The sequence below is a fragment of the Beta vulgaris genome, chromosome 5, assembly GCF_026745355.1.
Source record: "Beta vulgaris subsp. vulgaris cultivar EL10 chromosome 5, EL10.2, whole genome shotgun sequence".
Taxonomy (NCBI): Eukaryota; Viridiplantae; Streptophyta; class Magnoliopsida; order Caryophyllales; family Amaranthaceae; genus Beta; species Beta vulgaris.
Window position 1 is genome coordinate 33,415,128 of NC_079206.1, and position 26,056 is coordinate 33,441,183.

The 26,056-nt window shown below is 39.1% G+C and overlaps 1 protein-coding gene across 1 annotated transcript; it reads left to right on the forward strand.

Moving 5' to 3' along the window:
* The first annotated feature begins 12,123 nt into the window (after nucleotides 1-12,123).
* Nucleotides 12,124-13,101, forward strand: LOC104893808 (uncharacterized). The gene is made up of 3 exons (XM_010679942.3): nucleotides 12,124-12,141; nucleotides 12,221-12,578; nucleotides 12,659-13,101. Exons 1-3 carry the CDS (start codon nucleotides 12,124-12,126, stop codon nucleotides 13,099-13,101), a joined length of 819 nt encoding a protein of 272 aa, XP_010678244.3.
* Nucleotides 13,102-26,056: the final 12,955 nt, after the last annotated feature.

A 26,056-nucleotide genomic window follows, 5' to 3' on the forward strand; every position in this document is an offset into this window, starting at 1 on the left:
TAGTAGGCAAAGGAGCCTACCAATTGGTCCGACGTGACGGAAGCTCCGTGCCACGTAGCTGGAACACTACACATCTTAAACGATACTTCTTCTAGTTAAGTGATTTACTTTGCTTTCTCCACATTGTATGAGAAATAAATGATATTATTATCATGTCTGCGTCGCTAACTGTTAGCAACCTTAGTTTTTTCTCACTACGTTTTGTTGCCTTTCAGGAAAGTCATTCCTATCTGTTTCAATAACGTCGCAACGGTCTTACAATGCGACGAATAGACATACATCTTATTACACAGTAAAGTAAGAGGTGACGTCGTCACCCTTCAAAGTTTTTTGATTTTTTCCTGCTCCAATAAAACGTTACGATAGAGGTCTTGCCATTCAAAGCCACAATTGTCTGCGGTGTTCCATCTATTTTTATAACATTCATATATAAGTGTTTATATATGTTTCTCATATGTATTCTAAGTTGCTAAGTCCAAACATTTCGTCTGAACGACCAATGAAGGTTGACTAAGCGCCTGACTATGCCCTAGTAACGTCAGAATAACGACAGAAACACTCGCATGTTGCACAAGCAAAAAACATAAGATTAAATTTGCTACGAAAAAAAAAAACACACAGTTGTCAAAGTTATGGCCACCCCCATGGGTGACCCAAAAGCACAGTAGTCAAAGTTATGGTCATCCCCCAAGGGTGACCCAAAAGTACAAACGAAAGAGTCACTCCCTTGAGTGACCTAAAGCAAAGTTTGATAAAGTTCTAAGAGAAAAACGCAAAGAAGCGTAAGGGAAAGCAATTAAAAATCTAAGCGTCCAAGCTCTTGTCAGTCTTCTTTTCTGACGACGCAACAGGTGACGGTATGACAGCTGGGGCTTCTTTCTCGGTCTCCGGGTCGGGCGACACGTCCGATGCAATAAAGCCAGCACAGGACGGAGCGTTCTCATCCATCTTTGGCGAAGAATCTGCCGTCACGGCTAAGCCATCCTCATCCATCAAGTCTTTCATTGATCCCATAAACTTAAGATAGAGGTCTATGTCTTTTTGTGGCGTCCATGACGCCGTCTTCTTCATTAAGAACTGGTACATAAGCTTGGCCATGATCCTAGGAGTCACCTCAGCCTCGAGCAAGTCTAGCTCGTTCTTTTGTCCGTCAACAGTCGCCTGGAGGGTCTGGATCTCTTAACGTGAAGACTCTTCAAACTTAGTTGCCTTCTCCCTTATTTGCTCCAGTTCTTCTTCATTTTTCTTTAGAGTCTCCTCCATCTTTTTTATAGTCGATTTGTATGATTCCACCTCAGATTCCTTGGACTTTACGTCCGTTTCAGCCTTTTCGACTCTCTGCCTCATGGTCTGAAGACCCTTCATCAGTGTCGAAATCTCCCTCTTCGCCATAAGGAGATGTTGGGATGACTGTATGACGAAAGGAGAATACATGTCAGTTGGTAGTTATAAACTATTGTCGAAATGTCGTAAAGTCCTTAATTAAAGTTGAGCGACTATACCTAGAATAAAAGCTCTAACCCATCTGACATCATGCGGGAAAGAGTGTGTTCCTTTATCCTTTCCGCAGCAGTAGGAAAAAGAAATCTGTCAGCCTCTAGCCATATGGACCTGTCCAACGACATAAAGTCGTTGGGGACGGTCACAGTGTACGATGGCCCACCCTTGTCAAGAGGGGCCAGGAATTCAGTCCCGCGCGTCTTAGACGCAATATCTTGTTCGCCGTCCAGATGGACGACGACTGTGGTGTCTTTCTTCGTCGACGTCGTCGACGCAGACACAGTGTCAGAGGAAGAGTCCCTCTTGCGTTTACGCAACATTTCAGCCAATGCTTGACTGTCCATATTTCCCCTAGGACGCGATTGTGATGAACCTAAAGTAGAGAGGAAAAAAAACTTACCAGATGCCATAGATGAACAACTGCTTGGTTAGCGAAGAGGATTCGTCTGAATTGTCTATCTTCCTCTGGTACCTCCAGGAACTTGTCGCAGAGACTCTGAGATTCGTCGTGGTGCGTTAGTAATTTAGGGCTCAGACCTGCAAGGGAAACGATGTAAGAGTAATGTTAATGACACGACGCAAAAGAAAAAGTGATTGAATTTAAACAAACCTTCTGTGTTCCAACCACCAATTAGGGATTTTCCAGCTTCCCCCAAAGATGATTTCTTCACGAAAACATATCTGTTCTTCCATCCTCTGTCGTTTGATTGGACTCCCCCAACCAAAGGCTCTAGTCTCGCTTTGGCATGAAGGGCTATCCTATTCTTGGCCTTAAACCTAATTTCATAATAGAGTAAGAGGTCGTGAAGAGTGAAGGCTTCTTCCCACGACGCCGTCACTCTGTCAACAACGCTCAGAATTCGCCAGACTTGGGGCATTATCTGCCCAGGGCTGATCTGGTAGATCTGGTCTCTGGCTAGGGGGGGGTAAAAGGGAGTCTCAGGCCTATTTTAAAGGGGTATTCGTAAAGTACCACCCAGGTGGTGGGGCATGTCTCTGGTGGTTCGTCTGACTCTGCGTTTCTAATAACCGTGTTGCCGGGCAAATTTCCCAACTCTAGAAACCTCATCATGTCTTTCCTGACATGGTCGACGGTTCGTCCTCATTTTCGCATCTTTGTTCTACGACTTTCTCCTTACCTCTCGACTTTTCCTGGTTTTTTACGAACGTCCTAATGCTATGCCTACTAGGTGCCATGGGTGCAATTGAGGAAGAAAGGAAAAGTGCGAATTAAAAAGACTAATGGACATAAAGTAAAAGTTTACCTGATACTAGAGATCAGTTTTCCGGCAGAGAGAATTATGGAAGTTATGAAAATTATCTTGCTTTAGAGAGAGAAAGATTTGGTGGGTTGAAGTTTTCAATCGCACGCGGTATTTATATCTCCAAAGGCAATCATTATTTTGGGCCAACGGTTAGAAATTAATGGCTCTTTAAAAAAAACAACCTTTTTATTTGAGACATTTGGGTTGCCTTGCGGATCCTCTTTCTTTTTTGCTAAGTATCTCCATAGTATATATTTTCTATATCTGTCACGTAAGATTTTTTTTGGCTAAAGTATCTTGATTACATTGAAGATATTTTGCTTGATTCTTTGATTTTTTAACAATTGTCTCATGGTTTTTATGATACCCCGTTTCGACAATTAGGGGCGAAACTGTTATGGCTGATTTTTGCAGGATGACGTTGACATGATGACATGATGACTTTGACACTAAGATGCGACGAGAGGATACAAAGACCAAGTCGTCTAAAGCCAGTAATTGATTGTCCGAAAAAGGAAGGAGTTCAACGCGACACTTATTCAGCCAAGATAATCGCCGATGGAAATAAACTGCATAAAGAAGGAAAGAAGATTATGTCGTTGGAGCTTGGTTAGGAGGGTCTCCTATAATCAAGGGACCGTTACCATTGTAATTGTCTAGGAATTCAATAGCGTATTTATTCAGAAGAAGCCAAAGAAAAAAGATACCGCAAAGGACATACAAAAGAAAAATCAATATCATTACAATAGACTAATTGACATTTGGTACTTAGAGAAAAAACTTAAGCTGTAAACGATCATCACTCATCCGTAACGACGGTCGTTGTTATTAGATTGGTGGAACCATCTCTACCCGCGGTTTTTACCCACCTTCATTGGGGTTTTCTGCGTACCATCTTTGTGTGTTCATCCCTTTGATCCCCTTTTGCATTCATTCCTTGCATTGACATATACATAATCTGGTTAAAATGTCCCTAACTTTAATTCTGTCGTAAGAGGCAAATTTTAGCATAAACAGTTATAAAGTTTGGTTTGTATTGATTTACTATTATTGATTTGAATAAAAATTATAAAATTTTGGTGTTTAAAAAGATATTTGTTATGTTGAAAATGAATATATATATGAATAGGGCCCAATTTTGATTTTAGAACAGGACACCATAAATCACTAAGACGGTCCTGCATGGTGGCATTAAACTTTCCCATGCCTTTCAACCTTGATGAAGGTTGACAGTTAAAGAAGAAGAGAAGAGAGAGAATTGGGGATTTTCGTTAATTGATATTTGGGGATTTAGGGTTTTCGATAATTGAGAAAAGGGGATTTAAAATGGATTTGGCAGTTAAAGAAGAAGAGGGAAAAAAAGGAGGCATGTGATTTACTAAAAAAAAAGGGGGGAGGGAATTAAAAAAAAAAATCCAAATAATGGAGATTCCCTAGCTCTAGTTTAATCTCCGTTGTCCGGCATCATTTATGCTATTTTCTGCACCATACGTTTAAGTTGGCGCTACGCTTTGCACCCGTTTAATGTGATGTTTCTTGCACTTAGGCCAAAGGTGGTGTTGTTCTAGCCAATTAACCCATAAATATAAAGAGTCCAAATAAATATGAAGTTGACTTCACAATTAAACATAAATAATATTTTATCAAAAGTGTCCAACTTCTTTACCTCATACTTCTTTCTTCAATTGTATACCTGTATGCTACCTTGTCAAGTGTATTTAAAAAAAAAATCATATAAAATTACGGTTTACGTTGTGATTTCGATTTACAAAAATTAAAATCCAACCAAACAGCAATTTTAAAACCGCAAACCAACTTAAATCGCGAAAAAACGGTTTGGGTTGCGGTCCAGACCGCACTCTGAACAACCCTACTTTCGAGCCATGTTTGATTTTTTCTTATTAATTATTATACACCGTGTCAGACTGCCATAGAAACAACAAATAAACTCTTTGAACTGCCATCATCAAGGTGCACAACGTATAGTTAAAAAGGTTACTACCACTTTTATTGTTTGTTCTTTTTTCATAAATTAACTAGTATTTGGGCCCGGACGTTGCTCCGGGTTGGTACTGTTTTACGTACTTGATATGCATTTTTTTCCATTCCCAACAAAATATATTAAGGAAAACTCAACATTTAAAAGGTACAAATATAATAATGTGGACACTTAAAGCATGATTAAAAGTTGGTTGAGATGGTAATTGTGTCATGTATAATAGCAAGAGCTCACGAGTCCAAATCTTGATGCAAGCTAATTTTACTTTTAATAATTGACATGACTTGTGTACACATTGGACAATTCTAGTGGAGTAATAGAGGTGCCACGTGGTGTGTATACATTGTCACGCACGTATATTTGTATAGATTATTTGAGTGGTTCTCTTTCTAAACCCTCCATTTGCATAACTCCAACAGCAGATCTAAAAGTAGAAATCAATTGCGAGCGGGAGTTGGAACGCGAAGTTTTGGAAATCTTCTAATTTGGATTGCGATTCGGAGAAGATAAGCGTTCCTTGTACATAAATTTGACTAATTTGTATTGCTCATTTAAAATGTTGAACTGAGAATGAGAAAATCCATGGTTACTTTAATATCATAGTAAAAGGAACATGAAAATAATGAAAATGCATGGAAACTTATTGGATTTTTTATAACTAATTGCATATTTGAATAGTAGAATGGATTGGATAATAAAGTTGGACAACAAATTTAAAAACTATAAAGGTAGTGATCTGGAACATGTTTCAACAACTGACATAGAGGATAATGATTTTTGGCAGCCTGAAGGTTCAAAAGGATTTTAAGTTTAGAATACACCGTGAATTTTTCTGACTTATTTTAGTGATATCTTCTCACTTCATAGTTGGCAATTGATAATATAATAGTATGGTTTTTGGGTAAATTGAGTTGTGATCCTTATAAAACATCAAAGTTTCTGAGTGTTGCTAGAAGATTAATCAAGGTATAACAAATGGTCTAGTATGTTCTTCAACCACTTAGGATGAATGCTCGCGTATTGACGTAATAATCTTGTGACGTAAGATAATATGAGAAGCAAGGGTGTTATTGCTACAACAAATGGTGAAGTTACGAAAACGATGAAAGTTAAGGAAGGCATCAACACTAGTGAAAAAACTATTTTTGCTACTTATCAATGCTCCAGTTGCTTAAACAACACCAACATTTATAAAATTTTAATAAAAAAATTTCAGAAATGCTCGGGTTGTTTAGCCCATCGGAGCATTTAACATCAAATGATCCGGTGGGCTAATCAACCACTAGTGCAGAATTACCAATTTGCGTCGGATATGGGACCCCCATTTGTGTCGGACATAGGTCAAACGACACAAGTCTCAACGCAAATGACTAATACATGATCTGCGTCGGATGCGGAAACGACGCAGATCTTAGGCTATTTGCGTCAGACCCCAACCAATACACGATGCATATCACCCTCCCCCCACATCCCATGGGACACGCAGCAGGCTTGAAGTAGTAGCCTAGGCAACCAATCTGCGTCGCATGTGGTGCAAGGTGCGAAGCAGATGATACATCATCTGCATCGCACCTTGCTCCACATGCGACACAGATGGAGATACACAACAAATTAGCAGCGATCCATTTGCATCGCGTATGGTGCAACATGCGACCTAAATAGGTGTAATTTACGTCGCATGTTGCATCATGTGCGACACAAATGATTTTTTTTTATTTTTTTTTGTTTTTGTTCCAGCTTTTTTTGTTGGATGTTCTTCCATATACTAAACCTCAATAGTCAATACTAAACGAACATTATACTAATAATTGTGAGCAGAAAATTCGGTAAAGTCTCCTTTGTAATTTGGACAACCCAAGAAATCATTAGACAACCCAACAATAAAACCAAAACCTGTTTTAGTACATCTCAAACAAGCAACCAATGTTGCAATCAACCAAAAAACAAGGTTCAATCAACTAAATATTATTCAACCTAATACATACACTAACTAGTTAGTTTGCTGCTTCTTCAACAACCCGTACAAAGTACTGTGCAAAAAGTTCTTTGAGGTCGTTGATCTCATGAATGGAGTATTGTAAAACCCCGATAATTCTCTCTTTCCAAAAATACCTTTCTAATATTAAACGTAGAGAATTACCAAAGCATTATTGCCTGTGTAATAACGTATCGGCTTATTCAGAATTTTGCAGCGGAAAACATATATAACTAAACTTCATACTTTAATATAATAAATAAATAAGTACTTAAAACGAAACACACTATAAATGTCTACTTCAAACCAAACTTATTATAATATGTTCCTACTAAGACAATAAATATAATAATAGATTACACAAGCTCTCCGTTCCCAGATTCCCAATGATGCAACATCTGCGAACCTGTAAATGTCAATGTTCTAAAGAATCTGCTCACAAAAATGGGTCATCACAGGATCAATAAGGCAAAGCATGCATCATAAACAAAGCACGTAATCAGCAAAGCTGAGTACTACATAGTATTACATAAACATTCCTAACATGATCTCTATTATATAAGCCAAGGGAGGAGGTGTGGTGTCCTCTTTTGGAGTGACTAAAATACCCTTAATGATCTAATTAATGGAATGAAAAAAATTACAAAAGCAAATCATTTAAAAATTCTCATTCCAACTTGCCATTTTATCATTTAAAAATTCTCATTCCAACTTACCATTTAAAACAAGTTTAAAATGGTATATGCATCAAATACTTCAATCAAAAATTAAATGGACAAAATATTTATACCTTATACAAAAAATGACATACATAACGTGCACATGAAAAGTCTGAACATTCACTATCTTTGATACTCTTTAATTCAGTTAAACCAACTCATTATTTTTGTTCTTTCTGTTCAATATTCATTCACAAAAAATTAATGTTAACAATCACTCACAACCTTTTTATTCTTTTACATTAGCGAATTAATATATCTAAATTCATCTAACTGTTGAAGTTTTCACATTTAAGTTTAATCATAAATAAAGTACGAATGGAGTATATAATAGAATAACAAATTTTAAAATTAACGCACGCATCGCGTGCATATGAAGGCTAGTACTAATAAATAACATGCAGGGATAAATAATAATATAACAATATAACATTCTGCAGATAACTTCTATTGAACTAAACTTTAACATCTTTTTATTACTTTAGTGGAATAGTTATTAGACTTGAGTTGTCTTATCTAAACTTGCCTTCACCTAGGAAGACGAAATACGGGCGCTACTTCGTATTTCAGAATGATCTGTGATATCGAGGAACCTTTGAAAATAGGAACGGTGATCAATTCGTTTCCTAAAAAAAGCCATAGGCTACCACCATGTACTCCAACTCCTGATTGTCCAACTTCAGACGTGCACCAGTCTAAAGTTTTTTTCTACCCAAGTTACACTTTACGTGATTTATAATTTATTAGTTGTTATTACACACACACAAGTAACATAGAAATATCAAATCACACATTCACAACTGAACTTCTTTTTATGTTAGGATTTAATGAATGATCACACAACTTACAATCCGAGATTATTTTATGTAATTTCAATCTTTCTTATTTTGTTGAACCTAACCAACAATCAATCTTACCTTTCAAAGGCATAACTTGTCAACTTACCAAACAAGACCCACAATTCTTATGAAGTAGTGAAAATAATATTTTAAGGGAACACATGAATAACATGATTAAATCTCAATAATATTATTAATTCCCCCATGTGAATTAATAGATAAAATTCCCATCCACATGCTTGCACAATAATTTCATACAAACATGATAATCTTTAACTCATAATCAAATCTCAATATCCGCATGTTTGCACACAGGCATAAAACATGTAAAATCCAATCATACTAGAAATCACATATGAACTTATAAAGTTCCTATACATGATACTACAACTTTTCCTTCTTAAATCATGATACTATATCACATAACACATAAGTATGTACGTACCTTGTGTAAACCAATTGATAGGCCACCTTTAATCACTTAAAAGTCACATACTGAATAATCTCCGCTTAAAATAATCAATATAAATCAAAGTCAATACCCTAAATAAAATACAGTAACTCTAAAATACTTTAAATCCCCTTTAAAAATATTTTAAAGTTATTTTTACTATTAAAACTTCAAGGGTTTTTCTATATTGTACCCCTGTGGTTTTTGGTTTTCTATATTGTACCCCAACTTTTTTAACTTTTTACACTGTGCCCCAGGACTATTATAGTGTTACACAAATTACCCTTACTAACATGTCATAAATGATGGACGTTAGGTGGGCATTAAATGCAACAGCTACCTAAGTCCCCATTTGTTTTACCTTTAGTTTGTTTTTTTTATTCCAGTTTCCTTCCCATTCTCATCTGATCATCCCACTTCCCTCTCCCTCCCTGCTTTTACTCTTTTGAAAGCAACAATCAAGAACCCCAATTTGATTTCTGGGAAGTCTGATAATCTTGTTCTTTAGCTTTTCGAATTTCCACTTTTCTACAACCGGAGGTTTTGAAAAATCGAAGCTTTTGTCAGGTACATTTCCAATCCATGCTCTAATTTCAATTTTATGGGAAACTAAAAGATTGTTCTTTTTGTATGCTAATTTGTTTGTGTGTGAAATGTGGGTAATTTTTGTGCTTTATCCAGTTGTATACTAAAGTGTATAGCTTTAATTTTTAGGGTTTTAATGGCATATGTATTTTTATTTTTTGCAGAATGCCTAAAACAATTCTTAGGTTGCATTATATGGGTAATTATGTAGAACTAGACATAGATGATGTTGACAGCAAGTGTTTGATGATAGATATAGTTAATGACATGTGTGATGAGTTCAGTAAGCAAGGGTTAGAACTTCCAGAGTATCCTGTACTCCAGTATTCTGATGATATAGAGACCCATCAGTTAGTGGATGATGGTAGTATGATGAAGATGTTTAGGGTCTTAAATAGGAAGGAAATTGATATTTGGATTGGTGCTTTAGAGGAAGCTAATTTTATATGGACTTTAGCAAAGAGGGTCAGAAGTGAAAGTGATGCTGAGGTCACCAAAACTGGACCGCCCTTAAGGCCCAAAAACCAATTCAATATCCAAGGCCTAAAAAACCAATTAAATCTCCAAGCTTCCAATTAGAAGAAGTCTTAGGAATCCAATTGTTATCAACCCAACTGGATTCCATGCCACTTTGATTGAGGAACAACCCATTACTGATCCCAGACCTAACTTACCCCAGCAGCCCATTAACCAACCCCCTACAAACCCAAACATTACCCCTTTAAATCCAAGTGTATCCCATGACACTTTTGGTGAACAACAACCCCCCCTTGATGATCACTTCCCTTCAAAACCACCCCTTCCAACCCAAACAGTGGCCCTTCAAACACTACCCCTTTAAATCCAAGCAGTGGCCCTTCAAACACTACCCCTTTAAATCCAAACACTGGCCCTTCAAAGACTACCCCTTCAAACACTACCCATCTTAACACTTTGAAACCATACCCTCATGGTAATAAAGTTCCTAAAAGTACTGCAAAACTGAAGGGTACCTGGACTACTAAAGAAAAACCACCCACCACCTCAACTATTAGACCTGTTGTTAGAGTAACTATGATGAGAAAGGCAGGTAATGTACAAGTGGATTTGGGGAACATTGATGATGTTATTTATAGTGTAAGTGAAAGTGATAGTGAGGGTGAGTATGAGCCTCCACCAGTGGACAGTGAGGGAAGTGACTCAGAAGTAGAAGAGGGAGATATGGAGGAGGATATGCATGAGGGGAGTGATTTGCTGCATATGAATTTTGTTGATGGTTCATGGGATCCACTTGGATTAAATGAGGTCAATGATGGTGAAGGTTGGTATTTGGGTAGACTATACAAAAATGGGCAAGTATATGATGATATGTGTTGTTGCCTAAAAATCGACGGCTACTCTGATGATACGTGGCACTAATCCAGCCCTACATGTGGCATTCGCCTAGGAAAAGAAAAGTACAAAGGCCTACAGGTTCTTTGGGCTAAAGTACACTTTTCTGAGGAAAAGGTGTACTGGAAAGCTCTCTCGTGGCCCTAAAATTGTACTTAGGCCCAATACAAGTGAAGCCTGATTCAGCTAAAGGGTAAATTGTATTGACAAATCAGCATTTGCCATGTGTCACCATATTATTGCTTAGCCAATCAGATGCTCCCAAATTAGGGTGACATCAAGTAACATCAGTCATTCCAAACAGTATAAATAGTCCTTGAAATCAGGGGAAAGGTACTTTTTAAGAGCACAGTACTGTTATTCTGCCATAAATTCTCTCTCTCTCTACTTTCTCTCTCTAAGAGTTCCTTCATATCCCTGATATTTGACTTAAGCATCGGAGGGGGAAATACCACCCAAACCTCCAGGGTGGGTCCCTTTTTACAGGTTGCTGGTCAGAAGTCTGTACCGGGATCCGAGCCCAATCATTGTTGCACAAGTCTCCAAATCAAGAATCCGAAGTTGGGAGTTGTTGTATCAGTTTACTAGTTTTACGCTACGTAACAATATGGAATTTCGGCAGATTAGACTAAAGGCATGGATGCTTTTTGTTGATAAAGAACATTTCAAAGATGCACTTAGGGATTACTGTGTCCAGGAAGGATTTGCTGTGATTGTAAATAAAGCAGATAACATTAGATATACTATTGAATGTGCTGATAGAAGATGTGCATGGAGAATTCATGCTTCTAAGCTTGTTGATGGCTACACTTGGGCAATTAAAAGCATTAGCAAGCAGCACAAGTGTGACTCTAATATAGTGAACAATCCTATAGCAAATTGTAAATAGGTTGCAAAGAAATTGGTTGAGGACCTTAGAGCCAATCCTGATATGAATGGTAAGTCAATCAGCCAACTCCATTGGGACAGGTATGGCTTGACTATGAAAACCTCCACAATATAAAAAATGAAGGATATTGCCATTTCCATGATACAAGGGGGCCATGATGAGTCATACATTATCCTACCTACCTACTGTGTGCTTCTAAAGAAGAACGACCCAGATTCCATAACATTTTGCACATGGGCTGAAATGCAAACCCAGAGAAACCACTACAATTTAGGAGCATGTTCATTAGCTTCTCAGCCCAGTTCAGGGGCTTAATTAATGGGTGCAGGGGGATAGTGGGGGTAGATGGATGTCACCTGAAGGGGAATTATGGTGGGATTCTCCTCTCAGCTCTATCTCTTGATGGGAACAATGAGATATTACGAATTGCAGTGGCTGTTGTGGACTTAGAAAACAAGCAATCTTGGTCTTGATTTTTTCACCACTTGAAGACTATTTTAACTCAAACTGGAAGAAGTGATTGGACAATAATGTCTGATAGGCAGAAGGTAAGATTTTAATCATAAATTACCTTCATCTAAATGGATATGGAAGATTTGCTAACATGATTAGGTGAACCAAATGCAGGGTGTTGATCCTTCCTTGGATGCTGTGTGGCCAAAGGTACCAAGAAGGTATTGTGCAAGACATTTGTGCAAGAACTTTAAATCTCAGTACCCTGGCCTTGTCATGCACAAGATGTTTTGGACAGTGGTTAAGTCATATATACTCAGCTTTTGTTTCAAGAAGTCATTATTAAAGCTCCAAAGCAATGCTAGTTTAGGTGCAGTTAGATGGTTTAAAAATATTGGTCCCTTAGATAGGTGGGCTAGGTGGAAATATGATCCAACTTTGTGCAATGATGAATGTACAAATAATTTTGTTGAGAGCTTTAACTCAACAATTGGAGCTGACAGATGCTACCCCATACTGACTTTACTGGAAGGTATGCACTTTGATTTTAATCATTTTCATTCTTTACTTTAAATACATGTTAGGTAGTAATGTTGGTTTGCTGTTATATAGGGGTGAGGAGGGTAGCCATGGTAAGACATACTACCAGACAACACTTAAGTGAAATGTGGGCAGATGGAGTGTGTCCTAACATCAGAGAAAAACTAAGGGTGATAATCAAAGACTCAAGGATATGTCATGCCTACCCATCAGGTAGAGGGGAGTATGAGATTCATGATGGTAGAAGTGTATTTCCTGTCTCACTTACCAACAGATCTTGCATCTGTGGAAGATGGCAGATAAGTGGCATCCCATGCAAGCATGGAGGCAATGCCATATTGGATGCTGGGAAGGAACCACTTGACTATGTTAGTGAGTGGTTTTCAGTGTCAAGATATAAAGAAGCATACAGGGGGAATATCTCACCCATCTTAGATCAAGAACAATGGCCTGAGACGGACTTGCTTAAGCTCACTTCACCTGCCATGAAAAGAGGAATAGGAAGACTTTTCTAGAAATAGAAGAAGGGAGGAAGGAGAGCAACAAAAGGGGAAAAGAAGCACAACAGTTCAATGCAAGAAATGCAAAGCTTTTGGGCACAACTCCAAAACCTGTAAAGGAGGTGCAACTGCTAGGGAGATTAGAGAGCAACAGGGAGGTCAATTACCAATAAAAGAGGGGAAGGGGAAAAAGGGAAAGACACTGGCAAGAGGGAACATCTCAGAAGATGAGGCCAATGATCACAATCTCATTGACTTCATGATGTCACAACAATCACAACCACTAAGCCAGGCAACATATCAACCATCATCAACTCAACCCCATCAACTCAGCTAAGGAAAGAAAAATCCAGAAGGAAGACCATTAGCCAACCAGTTACTCTTGGTGAATCGCAATCAGTTAGTCTCCCTGAAGAAGATGTCAGTGTCAAAAGAAAGAAAATAGTGGACAGAATTGCAATGTTATCTGAGTGATTTTAGGTGTATCCACTGTTTTTGTTGGGCATAATGTAATGTTGTTTCAAACCCTAGAATGTTATTGTTTGTTTTTGGATTGAACATGCCTTTTGAAATCGATGTTGCCAGAAATTACGATATCAGTTGATTTTGGGTGTATGCACATTTTGAAACTTTGTTTTGAAATGAAATTACCTTTTCATTAGATATGCAAGTACAATCATAGTACAAACTAATGATCCAAAACAAGACCAAACAAGCAATTACTACTAATTTACCCACAAAATATCTATTTCTGCCTCACTTTCCAAAAAAAAAAAAAAAATACAGAGTATCTCTATCACATCTTAATGACAACTAGCAGAAGGACACACATGACTAACCCAATTTTAACAAAATCTCTCAAAAATACACATAGGTTAGACACTTTTGCCTTCACATCTTCAAGCTCCTGTCCTATTTCCATTAAATTACTTTGCTCAATTTCTGAATTTGCAAAATCACCACGCAGCTTACCTTGTTCCCCTCTTCTTATCATGTGATTGTTGTTGAACCACGCGAAATACTGGCAGTATTCGCACTTGAAATACGCCTTTCTTGGATTGCGTTGTGAATGTGAGATATGCAATTTCGCCAACTTTGGAGGACTACAATTACATTTTGGTGCAAAAAAATCATACTCATTTGCTGCTGCGCTTGATGAAGAGTAAGATGAAGACATTTTTGGGGGTGAGAGGAGATGCGAAAATCTAAGGAGCAATGGTTGCCAATTTAAATTTAGGAAGAGATAAAATTTGGGGGTATATTGGGGCTCATATAAACAAACCCTAGAATTCTTCGAGGGCAACAAAGATAAAACAACCCACTAACTGCAATTAACGTATAACACTAATGGAAGGTTAACAGTAAGGGTAATTTGTGTAACACTATAATAGTTGTGTGGCACATTGTAGAAAGTTAAAAAAGCTGGGATACAATATAGAAAACCAAAAACCATAGGGCCGGGGTACAATATAGAAAAACCCAAACTTCAATTAATTTTAATATCTAGCATAATACTACCATACTAGTAATTAAAATCCTTAAAACTTCATTATTAAAGCCCTTTCTAAAATTCTAAGAACTTATAAAATTATAAAATCCTCTTTAAACATACTTAAACATGCTTAAATTCATAATTTAAATCAATCTCATAGTTTATAACATGCTACTATGATTTTCCAATATTTAACACCATAAAAATACATGCTTTGATAATTAGAAACTCAATCTAAAAATAATAATCAAATATGAAATTTTATTCTTTTAATACATAAAATATATAAATCAAGATTAATTATTAAAACAGTAAGTTAAAGTTAATAATCATGATTAAAAATAATTAAAGCATAAAAACATGCTCTTTAATTGAAACTTGAGGAAGAAGAAAAGAAATGTAACTCCCCGAAAATCCGTAACCTTAATTACTCATAATTGGCGGCAAAAACGGAACTTAAGCTGTGGGTTATGGGCCCATAAATAAAACAATAGCCTTAAAATGGTCTCTAAAAATATACTAACTCTCAACTGGAGTAATAATGATTACTCATATATAATACATAATATTCTAAGTATCCATAATATATGTAGAGTGACTTCAACATAATCCATAATATCACCCTTGCATATACTTTGCCATACCTAAAACAGAAAACAAAACGTTATGAGCCGAGGCTCAGTAACATACTACTCTAACAACGTAAATTCATTTCAACTCATTTTATTAGAAAACAGGGAGAAGAGAATATCGCAAACATCATTTCATAAACATATAACTTGATAATAGAAATCCAACCATTAAGAGATATTATCCTTTATAATCTTACATCATTTTTAATGGTAACTTGGCAAGTACAACAGAAGGCTAAGCCACTGAGGACATAAGGTGGCATAAAGCCCTACATCATAACATAAGGCAAAGCCACCGAGGACCTTTGTCCCCCATCAGAAGGTGGCATATAATGCCAAACATAATAACAGAAGGCAAAGCCACCGAGGACCTTTGTCCCCCATCAGAAGGTGGCATATAATGCCAAACATAATAACATAAGGCAAAGCCACCGAGGACTTTTTTCCCCCATCAGAAGGTGGCATATAATGCCAAACATAATGTGGATACCACCGAGGGTGTTGTCCCCCATCAGAAGGTGGAGTTGCCGCCATATAACAGAATGACACGTGCACGACAAAAAGAACATAGTACTGCCATAAACCATCTTTCACTTTCATTTATCATGTTTCGTCATTTTTATATTTACGTCATAAAACATCTTTTAAGCATCGTGAAAAATAGTATATATCATAACATCATCGTAACATCAGTTTGCAAAATTTTTCATATCCCGCAATCCATAAATACATATCATCAAAACATTATGTAAAAGCGTCATAAAACATAGTTGGAAGGGGAGTGCGGGTGTTAGTAGTAGACGTTACCTCGAGTCGCATTATTATACTTGATTGCCGGGGGAGGCTTGTAATATCCCTTTTCCTTTCTAATCTATTCAAGACTTAATAAAAGACGACTTATTAATATTTTATTCTAGATTTAAACTCTACGATCCATTTCCATATCATGTGCCCATTATAGGAAGTACTTTAATATAACTTAGTAGCGAGTTTCTAAAATTAATAGTTATGAAACCTCATTATCACCATTTATTACTTAAACTATAATTCTTGAATTTAGCAACTTGGTTACTAACTTATGTAAAACTATTTAATTAGTAATAACCACTACTTATAAGATTCATGAAAGTTCATGTTTAATGACTTGAAGGTATGATTATAGAACTTTCATATTTTAACTAGACTTTTAATAGTAAAGTGATATCTAACTCATTGTTAAACTCTAACTTGTATTATTGATATTCCAACTAGTTAGTGTCCATGTATAAGTGACTTACTTAATTTACAACTTAAGAAGTGATAGTCATTTCAGTAAGCTAAAAGTGGGATTATAATTACGGATTAAGCTTTACTAACATTATACTTAAAATCCAAATGTACTTAATTAGTATTACTTTATAATACATAAACTTAAGTTATAACTATATGAGCATGACACTATAATTTTATTAATCAAGAACACATTAAAGTAGTTAAGGTGTAGTAATAGTGACTATGTATTAATCTATTTTAAACTATAATTAGGTTGTATGGTTCTTTCATGAAGTAGAGTGAACTTTACAACAATTGGCAGCAATAATAGAAAACTTACAGAGGGTACAACTCTTTGCTCCTAACTCTAAATTGAGTGATTTTTGTGTCTAAAATCAATAACTTTTTGAGATATACAACTTTCATGAAGGAAGAATATGCGAATTCTGACTGTAAGAAGAAGATATTGGGGAAAAACAGTACGACAACCTAAAATCAAAGGAGGAAGAGATTGGGTATTTAGGGCCATCCATGAATAAGACACATCAATGTAAATTCAGATTTTTATTTGATGGTGTAAATGTTTGTAGTTTGTAATTTTCAAGTGGGTGAGAAATGGTGAAATTAACCCACTATTTATGTTGATTTTAGGAAGAAAAACACTAGGCGAAAAAAGCTGAAGGGCTGCGCAAGAATGGCTGCGCCTTTTACAAATAAGAAGGGCTGCGCTTTTTAAGAAAATCGCAGCCCTTCAATAGGAAGGGCTACGCTTTTCAAAAAAGCGCAGCCCTTCACACTGAGAAGGGCTGCGCTTTTTAGGTAGCGCAGCCCTTAACCTTGAGAAGGGCTGCGCTTTTTAAAAAAGCGCAGCCCTTCTTTGAGTAGGGCTGCGCTTTTTTGAAACTAGCGCAGCCCTACTAGGTTCTAATTTTTTTTCGATACACTCTATGCGCGCGCCCTATACTTCCCACTTTCCCTCTTTCTTTTTTCCCTCCCTTAGAAAAAATTACGACCATTTGCGCACCACCACAACTTCTGCCCTAATTTGAGTGTTGCACCACCACCACCACTAGTGCTACCCTAATTCGAGCACCACCACCACATTGCGCAGCACCCCCCACTGTGCGCACCACCACTACGAGCAAGCGCAACACCCCCACTGTGCGCACCACCACTGCGAGCAAGCGCAACACCCCCCACTGTGCGCACCACACATTGCGCACCACTACGAGCGTTTGCAGCACCCCCACCTTGCGCACCACCACCTTGCGCACCACCCCTTTATCTTCTCTTCTCTTTTCTCTTCTCTTCTCTTCTCTTCTCTCTCTCCACCATTTGAGTGGTTAATTAGGTATGATTAATTTTGTTTTTAAGTTACTTTTGTTTTTCTTAATTGAATTAAATGTTAATGTGCAATGTGGGTTTTGTCAATTGTAGGAAGAAGAGGCTAAGGAAGGCAAGTAAAGTTTCAAGTATCAATCTTTGTCGTTGGTGTTAAGAGGTAACTACTTTAACATGTAGACAAAGTTGATAATTTATTGAATGTATATGTATTTTTTATAATGTATATATATATATTATTTGTTGATATGAGATTGTATGAAAACGCAATGTGATTTAGCTATATATATGAAATATAACTAGTTGTTTGAATCATCATCATATATGCCTAGATACCCGTTCAAGACTTACTCATTAGGAGTAAGTCTTGAATAGTCCCCGGTTTGGGACTGTTCTTGGACGTTTGATCTCACTTAGGTGGTGAATGTGTGTCTTCTTTTCAATTTTGAGGAAAATCTTGGCTTATCGTTTCGCTACATTGTTCTCTGGGTACATATGTAGATAAGCAATTATCTACATTGTGTACTTGGAGAACTGTAGGGAAATGCTGCCGGATTTTCCTTAGAATTGAAAAGTTGGCATATATTCACTAGTGAGATTAGACGTCCAAGGATGGGTTAGGTTGGAGTGATAAGGACCTTTGACTGCATGCATACAATTGAACATGTGACTATCTTAGCTTGTTGTATACGTGTGTGATTTGAATATGTGAGTGTGTGTACTTTAATAATGATTGATGCATTATAATGAATGTTGTGTTTAATTATTAGAGGTGGTCTTCTTGAATGAGATGGATCGTACTTGGATGTATGGTAGTCGTGAATCGATTGAGTTTGTGAATGGGGTCTGGAATTCTGTAGAAGTGCATTAGAATATCAAACATCCTCTGGAGCAGTCGACTTTTATTGTCCTTGTTTGGATTGTAGAAATGTGAGCAAGGTTAGTAGTATACATGTGGTTAGGGAGCATGTCTTTGCGCCGTGGGTTTAGGCCTCAATACCACGTATGGATTTGGCATGGTGAGCAGGGGAGGTATATGGGAAGCTCTGGAGTAAAGAATGATGTATGTGAAGAAAAAAAGAAGGATGATGATGAGTTAGGGGATGAGAATTTGGATGATGAATTTGGAGATGATGATAGGGATCGGGTAGACGAGATGATACACGAGGTTGAAGATCAGTCGTGTAGACGACCTCGTATTTTTGAGTCTATGTCTCAGGCTGCTGAAAAGCCGTTGTATCCAGGTTGTACAAAGTACACCAAACTTTCCGCGGTGGTAACACTGTTCAACATTAAGTCGAACGCTGGTTGGACGGACTCTAGTTTCACATCGTTGTTGGAAGTTTTAGCTGAGATGCTCCCTGATGGAAATGAACTGCCAAAGTCGTACTATTATGCGAAGAAGCTGATGTGTCCTTTGGGTTTAGAGTACGAGCGGATACATGCTTGTCCTAACGATTGTGTGCTTTATCGTAATGAGTATGAGCATTTACATGAGTGTCCACGTTGTGGATTGTCGAGGTACAAGCGTGAAGGAGCTGGAGGTAGTGAAGGACCACCAGCCAAGGTGTTGTGGTATCTACCCATAATACCTAGATTTAAGCGCATGTTCTCAATTAAAGGAGATGCGAAGAATTTGAGGTGGCATGCAGATCGTAGGAAGAAAGACGGTCTGCTCAAGCATCCGGCTGATTCGCCTGAGTGGAAAACTATCGACAGGGTGCATAAGTCATTTGGTAATGAGGATAGGAATCTGAGGCTTGGATTATGTACGGATGGCATGAACCCTTTTGGCAATCTCAGCTCGCAGCATAGTACATGGCCAGTAGTTTTAGTGGTTTACAACTTGCCTCCTTGGTTGTGCATGAAACGCAAGTACATGATGTTGTCGCTTCTTATATCGGGGCCCAAACAACCTGGAAATGACATAGATGTATACCTTCAGCCGCTTGTTGAAGATTTACAGAAGATGTGGAACGAAGGAGTGTTAGTATTTGATGCGTATGCTAATGAGATGTTCACTCTGCGTGCCATGCTTTTTTGTACTATGAACGATTATCCAGCTTATGGGAACTTATCTGGGTATAAGACTAAAGGAAAACAACCTTGCCCGATTTGTTTAGATGACATGAAATCTACACACCTTAAGGGCTGCAAACATGTGTATATGCGCACACGAAGGCTCCTCAGCCGCGACCATCCCTATCGGTTTAAGAAGAAGGCATTCGATGGGACGGTTGAAGAAGAAGTTGCTCATAGACCATTAACTGGTACTGAAGTTTATAATCAGGTGAAGGGCATTGAAACAGTCTTTGGTAAACCTGCTAGTGAGGTTGATAGACCTACAGGATTATGGAAAAAACAGTCCATTTTTTGGAAACTCCCATATTGGAAAGATCTAAAGGTCAGACATTGTTTGGATGTCATGCACATAGAGAAGAATGTTTGTGAAGCTATTATCGCGACACTTATGAATATTCCGGGCAAGACAAAAGATGTTAAGGCGTCACGACTTTACTTGGAAAAAGAGGGGATTCGACCAGAGTTGTGGGCTCAGAAAAGGGACGGAAGGAAGAAGAAAAGAGGGGAGGAAAGGGTTGATGATGATGAAACTCAGAAAAGTAAAAAGGTGGAGGATTCGGAGAAGAATTATTTGCCACCAGCTTGCTACACGATGTCGCGTGCAGAGAAACGGATTTTTTGCGAGTCATTGTATGGCATTAAGGTCCCTACTGGCTACTCATCGAATATGAAGCGCTTTGTTACCTTAAATGGTGAGTTGAAGTTATCGAGTATGAAATCGCACGATTGTCATGTCATGATGCAAGTATTCTTACCGATTGCAATTCGTGGGATACTTCCAAAGCATGTGAGGCACACCATTACAGAACTGTGTTCATTTTTTCATTCAATCTGCAGCAAAGTCCTAGACCCGTCGACCCTCGATTCCTTGCAGTCTAGAGTAGTTGAAACTCTATGCAAATTTGAGATGTATTTCCCCCCCGCATTCTTTGACATTATGGTCCATCTCATTGTCCATCTAGTTCGAGAAATTAAGCTGTGTGGTCCAGTGTTTTTGAGGTGGTGCTATCCTTTTGAGAGATATATGGGAACTTTGAAGGATAAAGTTCGGAATCCTGCACAACCAGAAGGTAGTATAATTCAAGGGATTGTGGGTGAAGAGATCAGTAATTTTGTGGCTGAGTATTTTGCTAGTGTTGATCCTGTTGGACTTCCGACATCCCGACACGAGGGCAGACTTGAGGGCAAGGGTACAATTGGTTCAAAATTGATCACACCTTCCGTAGAAAAGCGTAAACAAGCTCACTTATTTGTATTGCATCACGTACCAGATGTCCATCCTTATTTAAGTGAACATATGGAGGAATTACGTGTTAGCAATCCTGGAAAAGGAGTGAGGGCATTGACGCAAATGCATAACAAGACTTTCATTGATTGGTTTCATAAACGAGTACTCAATGATTTGGATGAAAGTGTTCCTGAAACAGTCAAGTGGTTAGCATTTGGTCCTCGTGAAGCTGTACGCTCTTATGAGGGTTATGATATTAATGGGTATACGTTTTGGACTGAACGTCAAGATCTCAAGTCAAGATCGCAACAAAATAGTGGTGTTTCACTTGTGGCGTCGTCTACACAATATGCAAGCTCGAAAGATAAGTCGCCTTTACATGCTGAAAGCAACGATTATGGGTGAATACAAGAATTTGGGAGCTGGACTACTGTACTTTTAATATTTGCCTCTTGTGTTGCACGTGGGTTGACAATAATCGACGTTGTGTAAGAAACGATGATCCTTGCGGTTTCACTCTTGTTGACCTTAGTCGTCTACGTGAAACTGAGGAGCCATTTGTAATTGCATCACAAGTCAAGCAAGTATTTTTTGTAACTGATCCTGCTGATCATAAGTGGTCAATTGTTGTACCTGGTAAAAGGAGTATCCTCGGTATTGGTGATGTTGATAATGAGGAAGAATATGATGCATTTGAGGACCTCCCCCCTTTTACCTATCCTGAAATTGTGTGGAAGATGATGTAAATATGTCGGAGAACTATATGCGTGTAGATCACACGGAAGGGATAATGTACTTGAGGATCCTGTGAAACGGCGGAAGTCAATAAATCATGAGACATAAACTCAGGTGTGTAATTTCTCCATTTCGGCCTATTTTGGCCTTTTCGCTCCCAAATCGTACTTATCGAGTGATTTAACCCCAAATTTTCTTTGAACATGATTATATGATGTATAATGTAACTAGTATGTAGATTTTAGGCTTAATTTGTTGTTGGTTGCATTTCGGGAACGAAAAGGCCATTTCCGGCCTATTTGCTATTTTGGCCTTTTCGCTCCCAAATGTACTTATCGAGTGATTTAACCCCAAATTTTCTTTGAACATGATTATATGATGTATAATGTAACTAGTATGTAGATTTTTAGGCTTTAATTTGTTGTTGGTTGCATTTCGGGAACGAAAAGGCCATTTCCGGCCTATTTGGCCTATTTTGGCCTTTCGCTCCCAAATGTACTTATCGAGTGATTTAACCCCAAATTTTCTTTGAACATGATTATATGATGTATAATGTAACTAGTATGTAGATTGTTAGGCTTTAATTTGTTGTTGGTTGCATTTCGGGAACGAAAAGGCCATTTCCGGCCTATTTGGCCTATTTTGGCCTTTTCGCTCCCAAAATGTACTTATAAAGTGATTTAACCCCAAATTTTCTTTGAACATGATTATATGATGTATAAGTAACTAGTATGTAGATTTTAGGCTTAATTGTTGTTGGTTGCATTTCGGGAACGAAAAGGCCTTTCCGCCTATTTGGCCTATTTTGGCCTTTTCGCTCCCAAATCGTACTTATCGAGTGATTTAACCCCAAATTTCTTTGAACATGATTATATGATGTATAATGTAACTAGTATGTAGATTTTAGGCTTAATTTGTTGTTGGTTGCATTTCGGGAACGAAAAGGCCATTTCCGGCCTAATTTGGCCTATTTTGGCCTTTTCGCTCCCAAATCGTACTTATCGAGTGATTTAACCCCAAATTTTCTTTGAACATGATTATATGATGTATAATGTAACTAGTATGTAGATTGTTAGGCTTAATTTGTTGTTGTTGCATTTCGGGAACGAAAAGGCCATTTCCGGCCTATTTCGGCCTATTTTGGCCTTTTCGCTCCCAAATCGTACTTATCGAGTGATTTAACCCCAAATTTTCTTTGAACATGATTATATGATGTATAATGTAACTAGTATGTAGATTGTTAGGCGTTAATTTGTTGTTGGTTGATTTCGGGAACGAAAAGGCCATTTCCGGCCTATTTCGGCCTATTTTGGCCTTTTCGCTCCCAAATCATACTTATCGAGTGATTTAACCCCAAATTTTCTTTGAACATGATTATATGATGTATAATGTAACTAGTATGTACATTGTTAGGCGTTAATTTGTTGTTGGTTGTATTTCGGGAACGAAAAGGCCATTTCCGGCCTATTTCGGCCTATTTTGGCCTTTTTGCTTCCCATGCCCACCCCCCTCCCCCACTCTACTGCCCACCCCCTCCCCCACTCTGCTGCCCAACCCTCCCCACCCTGTTGCACCCCTCCCCCACCGCTGCCCCCCCTTCCCCCCTCCCCCACCCTGCTGCACCTGCTGCACACTCCCCTCCCCCCTGCTGCACCCCCCTCCCCCACCTGCTGCACCCCCCCTCCCCACCTGCTGCACCCCTTCCCCCTTGCTGCCCCCCTTCCCCCCCCCCACCCTGCTGCACCCCCTGCTGCACACACCCCTCCCCACCTGCTGCCCCCTCCCCCCCAGCTGCACACCCCCCTCCCACCTGCTGCACCCCCCTTCCCCCACCTGCTGCACCTCCCACCTCTGCCCCCTTCCCCCCCTCCCACCCTGCTGCACCCCCTGCACACCCCCCTCCCACCCTGCTGCCCCCTTCCCCCTGCTGCACCCCTCCTCCCCTGCTGCACACCCCCCCTTCCCCCCTGCTGCCCCCCTCCCTGCTGCACCCCTTCCCCCTGCTGCACCCCCCTTCCCCACCTGCTGCCCCCTTCCCCTGCGCCCCCTCCCCACTGCTGCCCCCTTCCCCTGCTGCACCCCCTCGCGCCCTAAATGTTTTTTTTTTAATTAATTCGTATTTTTGTACAATTTCAGGGACATGGCGGAGGTGCATACGGATACGAGTGCGGAACACACTACCGAGGATGAGTGTTACGATCAGAGAAAGGAACAGCGGCAATTGGTTATGGCTCGCCGTGAAGAAAAAGGTTTGCAAAAGCCAAGTAAGAACTTGGACACGAAAAAGAGGAAAGGAAGGGGACCTACAAAGTCACTAGGGAAACACACCCTAATTACTTTGGATTACGATATTTGGGGAACCTTGTGGAAAGTGGCGTCAAAAGTATGCCATGCAAGTTGGGATTTGCATGCATAAGCTCTCCATTCTCCACTCATGGAAAGAGGTCCCCGAGACTTTGAAGAAGATGATTTGGGAAGATACTATGGTAAGATTCGCGTACATTACGTTTAGAATCTTAACACTTTAGTTAAATATACTATGTAATATTTACTAATTTGTGAAATGCGTTCTTTGTAGAATCAATTCATATTCCAAATGATGAAGCGAAGAAGGATTTGTTTCTATCCGCGGTTGCCCAGAGGTTCCGAGACTTCAAGGCCAAGCTAGTGTCGGGGTGGATCACGAAGAGGAGAAAAGTCGGGGAACAAAGAAGAAGAAGATCTACGACGGGGGACAACACCTTCTTCTGAGGCTTCACAAGGCACATATTTGAGGAGCCCTCCAAGCTTCCATATCAGATATGGAGGCATATCACAGCGAGGAGTGGTATGCATTTGTCAAACAAAAAACAACCCCAAAGCTATTGTAAGAATTTTTTACTAGCTAAGATTAAATACTTTTAGATCCAATATTATTGTATAACATCATATCTAACCTTTGTTTATATTTGTATGTTTCAGGCATATGGTTCTAAAAATAGCGCGAATGCAAAAGCTAGGAAGCACTATCACCATCTGGGTGCTCAGTCGTATGGTCAGGCGAGAGAATCGTGGATGTACAACCATTACCCCACGATTGCGTCGACCACGACATCGGGCACTAGCTCTACGACGACAGTTGCACAGCGGCAACCAGATAGAGCGCTCGATTGGTGGTGTTCCATGCATGGGGTTTGCAAAGGGACAGAGAGTCATACCTGATCCCGCAACAAAACAGATAGCTAATGCCATTGTAAGTACATATTATAAGTTTTTGATAAGGTTTACATAATAATATAACTTGTGCGCTCACGAGTATTTCTCTCTTATCCTTATGCAGATTGGCTTGAAGGAAAAGGAGGCAACTGTGAGTTCACTCCTAGAGGACAAGTTGATGCCTTACACGAGACTCTAGGACGGGACCAGTATGGACGTGTGAGGGGCGTAGGAGGTGTCCGCCTCGGGGTGAGAAAGGTGTATGGTGATCAATACACCTCTACGTCAAGATCCAGTGCCTCTAGTGTCAATTCAGCAGCTGCCATAGATGTGGAGGCTATGAAAGCCGAGTTCGGGAGGAGCTGAGAGCGGAGATGACTCAGAATTTCAACGCCATTTTGGCGCAGATGGGCTTACCGACTTTTGGTGCTTTCCGCAGGGCGGTGTTCCTGCGCAGCCTGTTCCTACGCAGCCTCATCCATATCCGGAGTTCACGGTAATCATTTAATATCACTAGTGTTCTTAAATATGTTGTTTCATAGACTAACTATAAATAGAGTTTTTTTTTAAAGGTAGAAACACCATGTGAGCTACTAAATCAAGGAGATGGTCATGGTAGTTTCATTATCGTGGCTTATGGATCTGTACAGCCCCCTAGGGACCGGGTACGATTGCACAACCAGCCAGTCGCTGATATTCACTATGTGGTCAGCGTTTCAGACATTGTGCCGGTTTCGAAGCATTTCCTCTTCCGCTGCCGAATGCAGGAGTTGTGTACAGTTATTGTCTGATGCCCTTGGCAGTTATATTCTATGGCCGCGTGCATTGGTGCGGTTATCAGATCAGGTACAATGTCTAACATAAGTATATACATATAGTTTTCTTTTATAGTTCCTATATATGATTGTCAGTAATATATTTTAATTTAACTAATTACTAGGGTTCGGGGAAGGCCGACAGGAAGGGAAAGAAGGTAGCTTCACCTCAGGGGGCCGACGTGCCCAAGTAAAATGT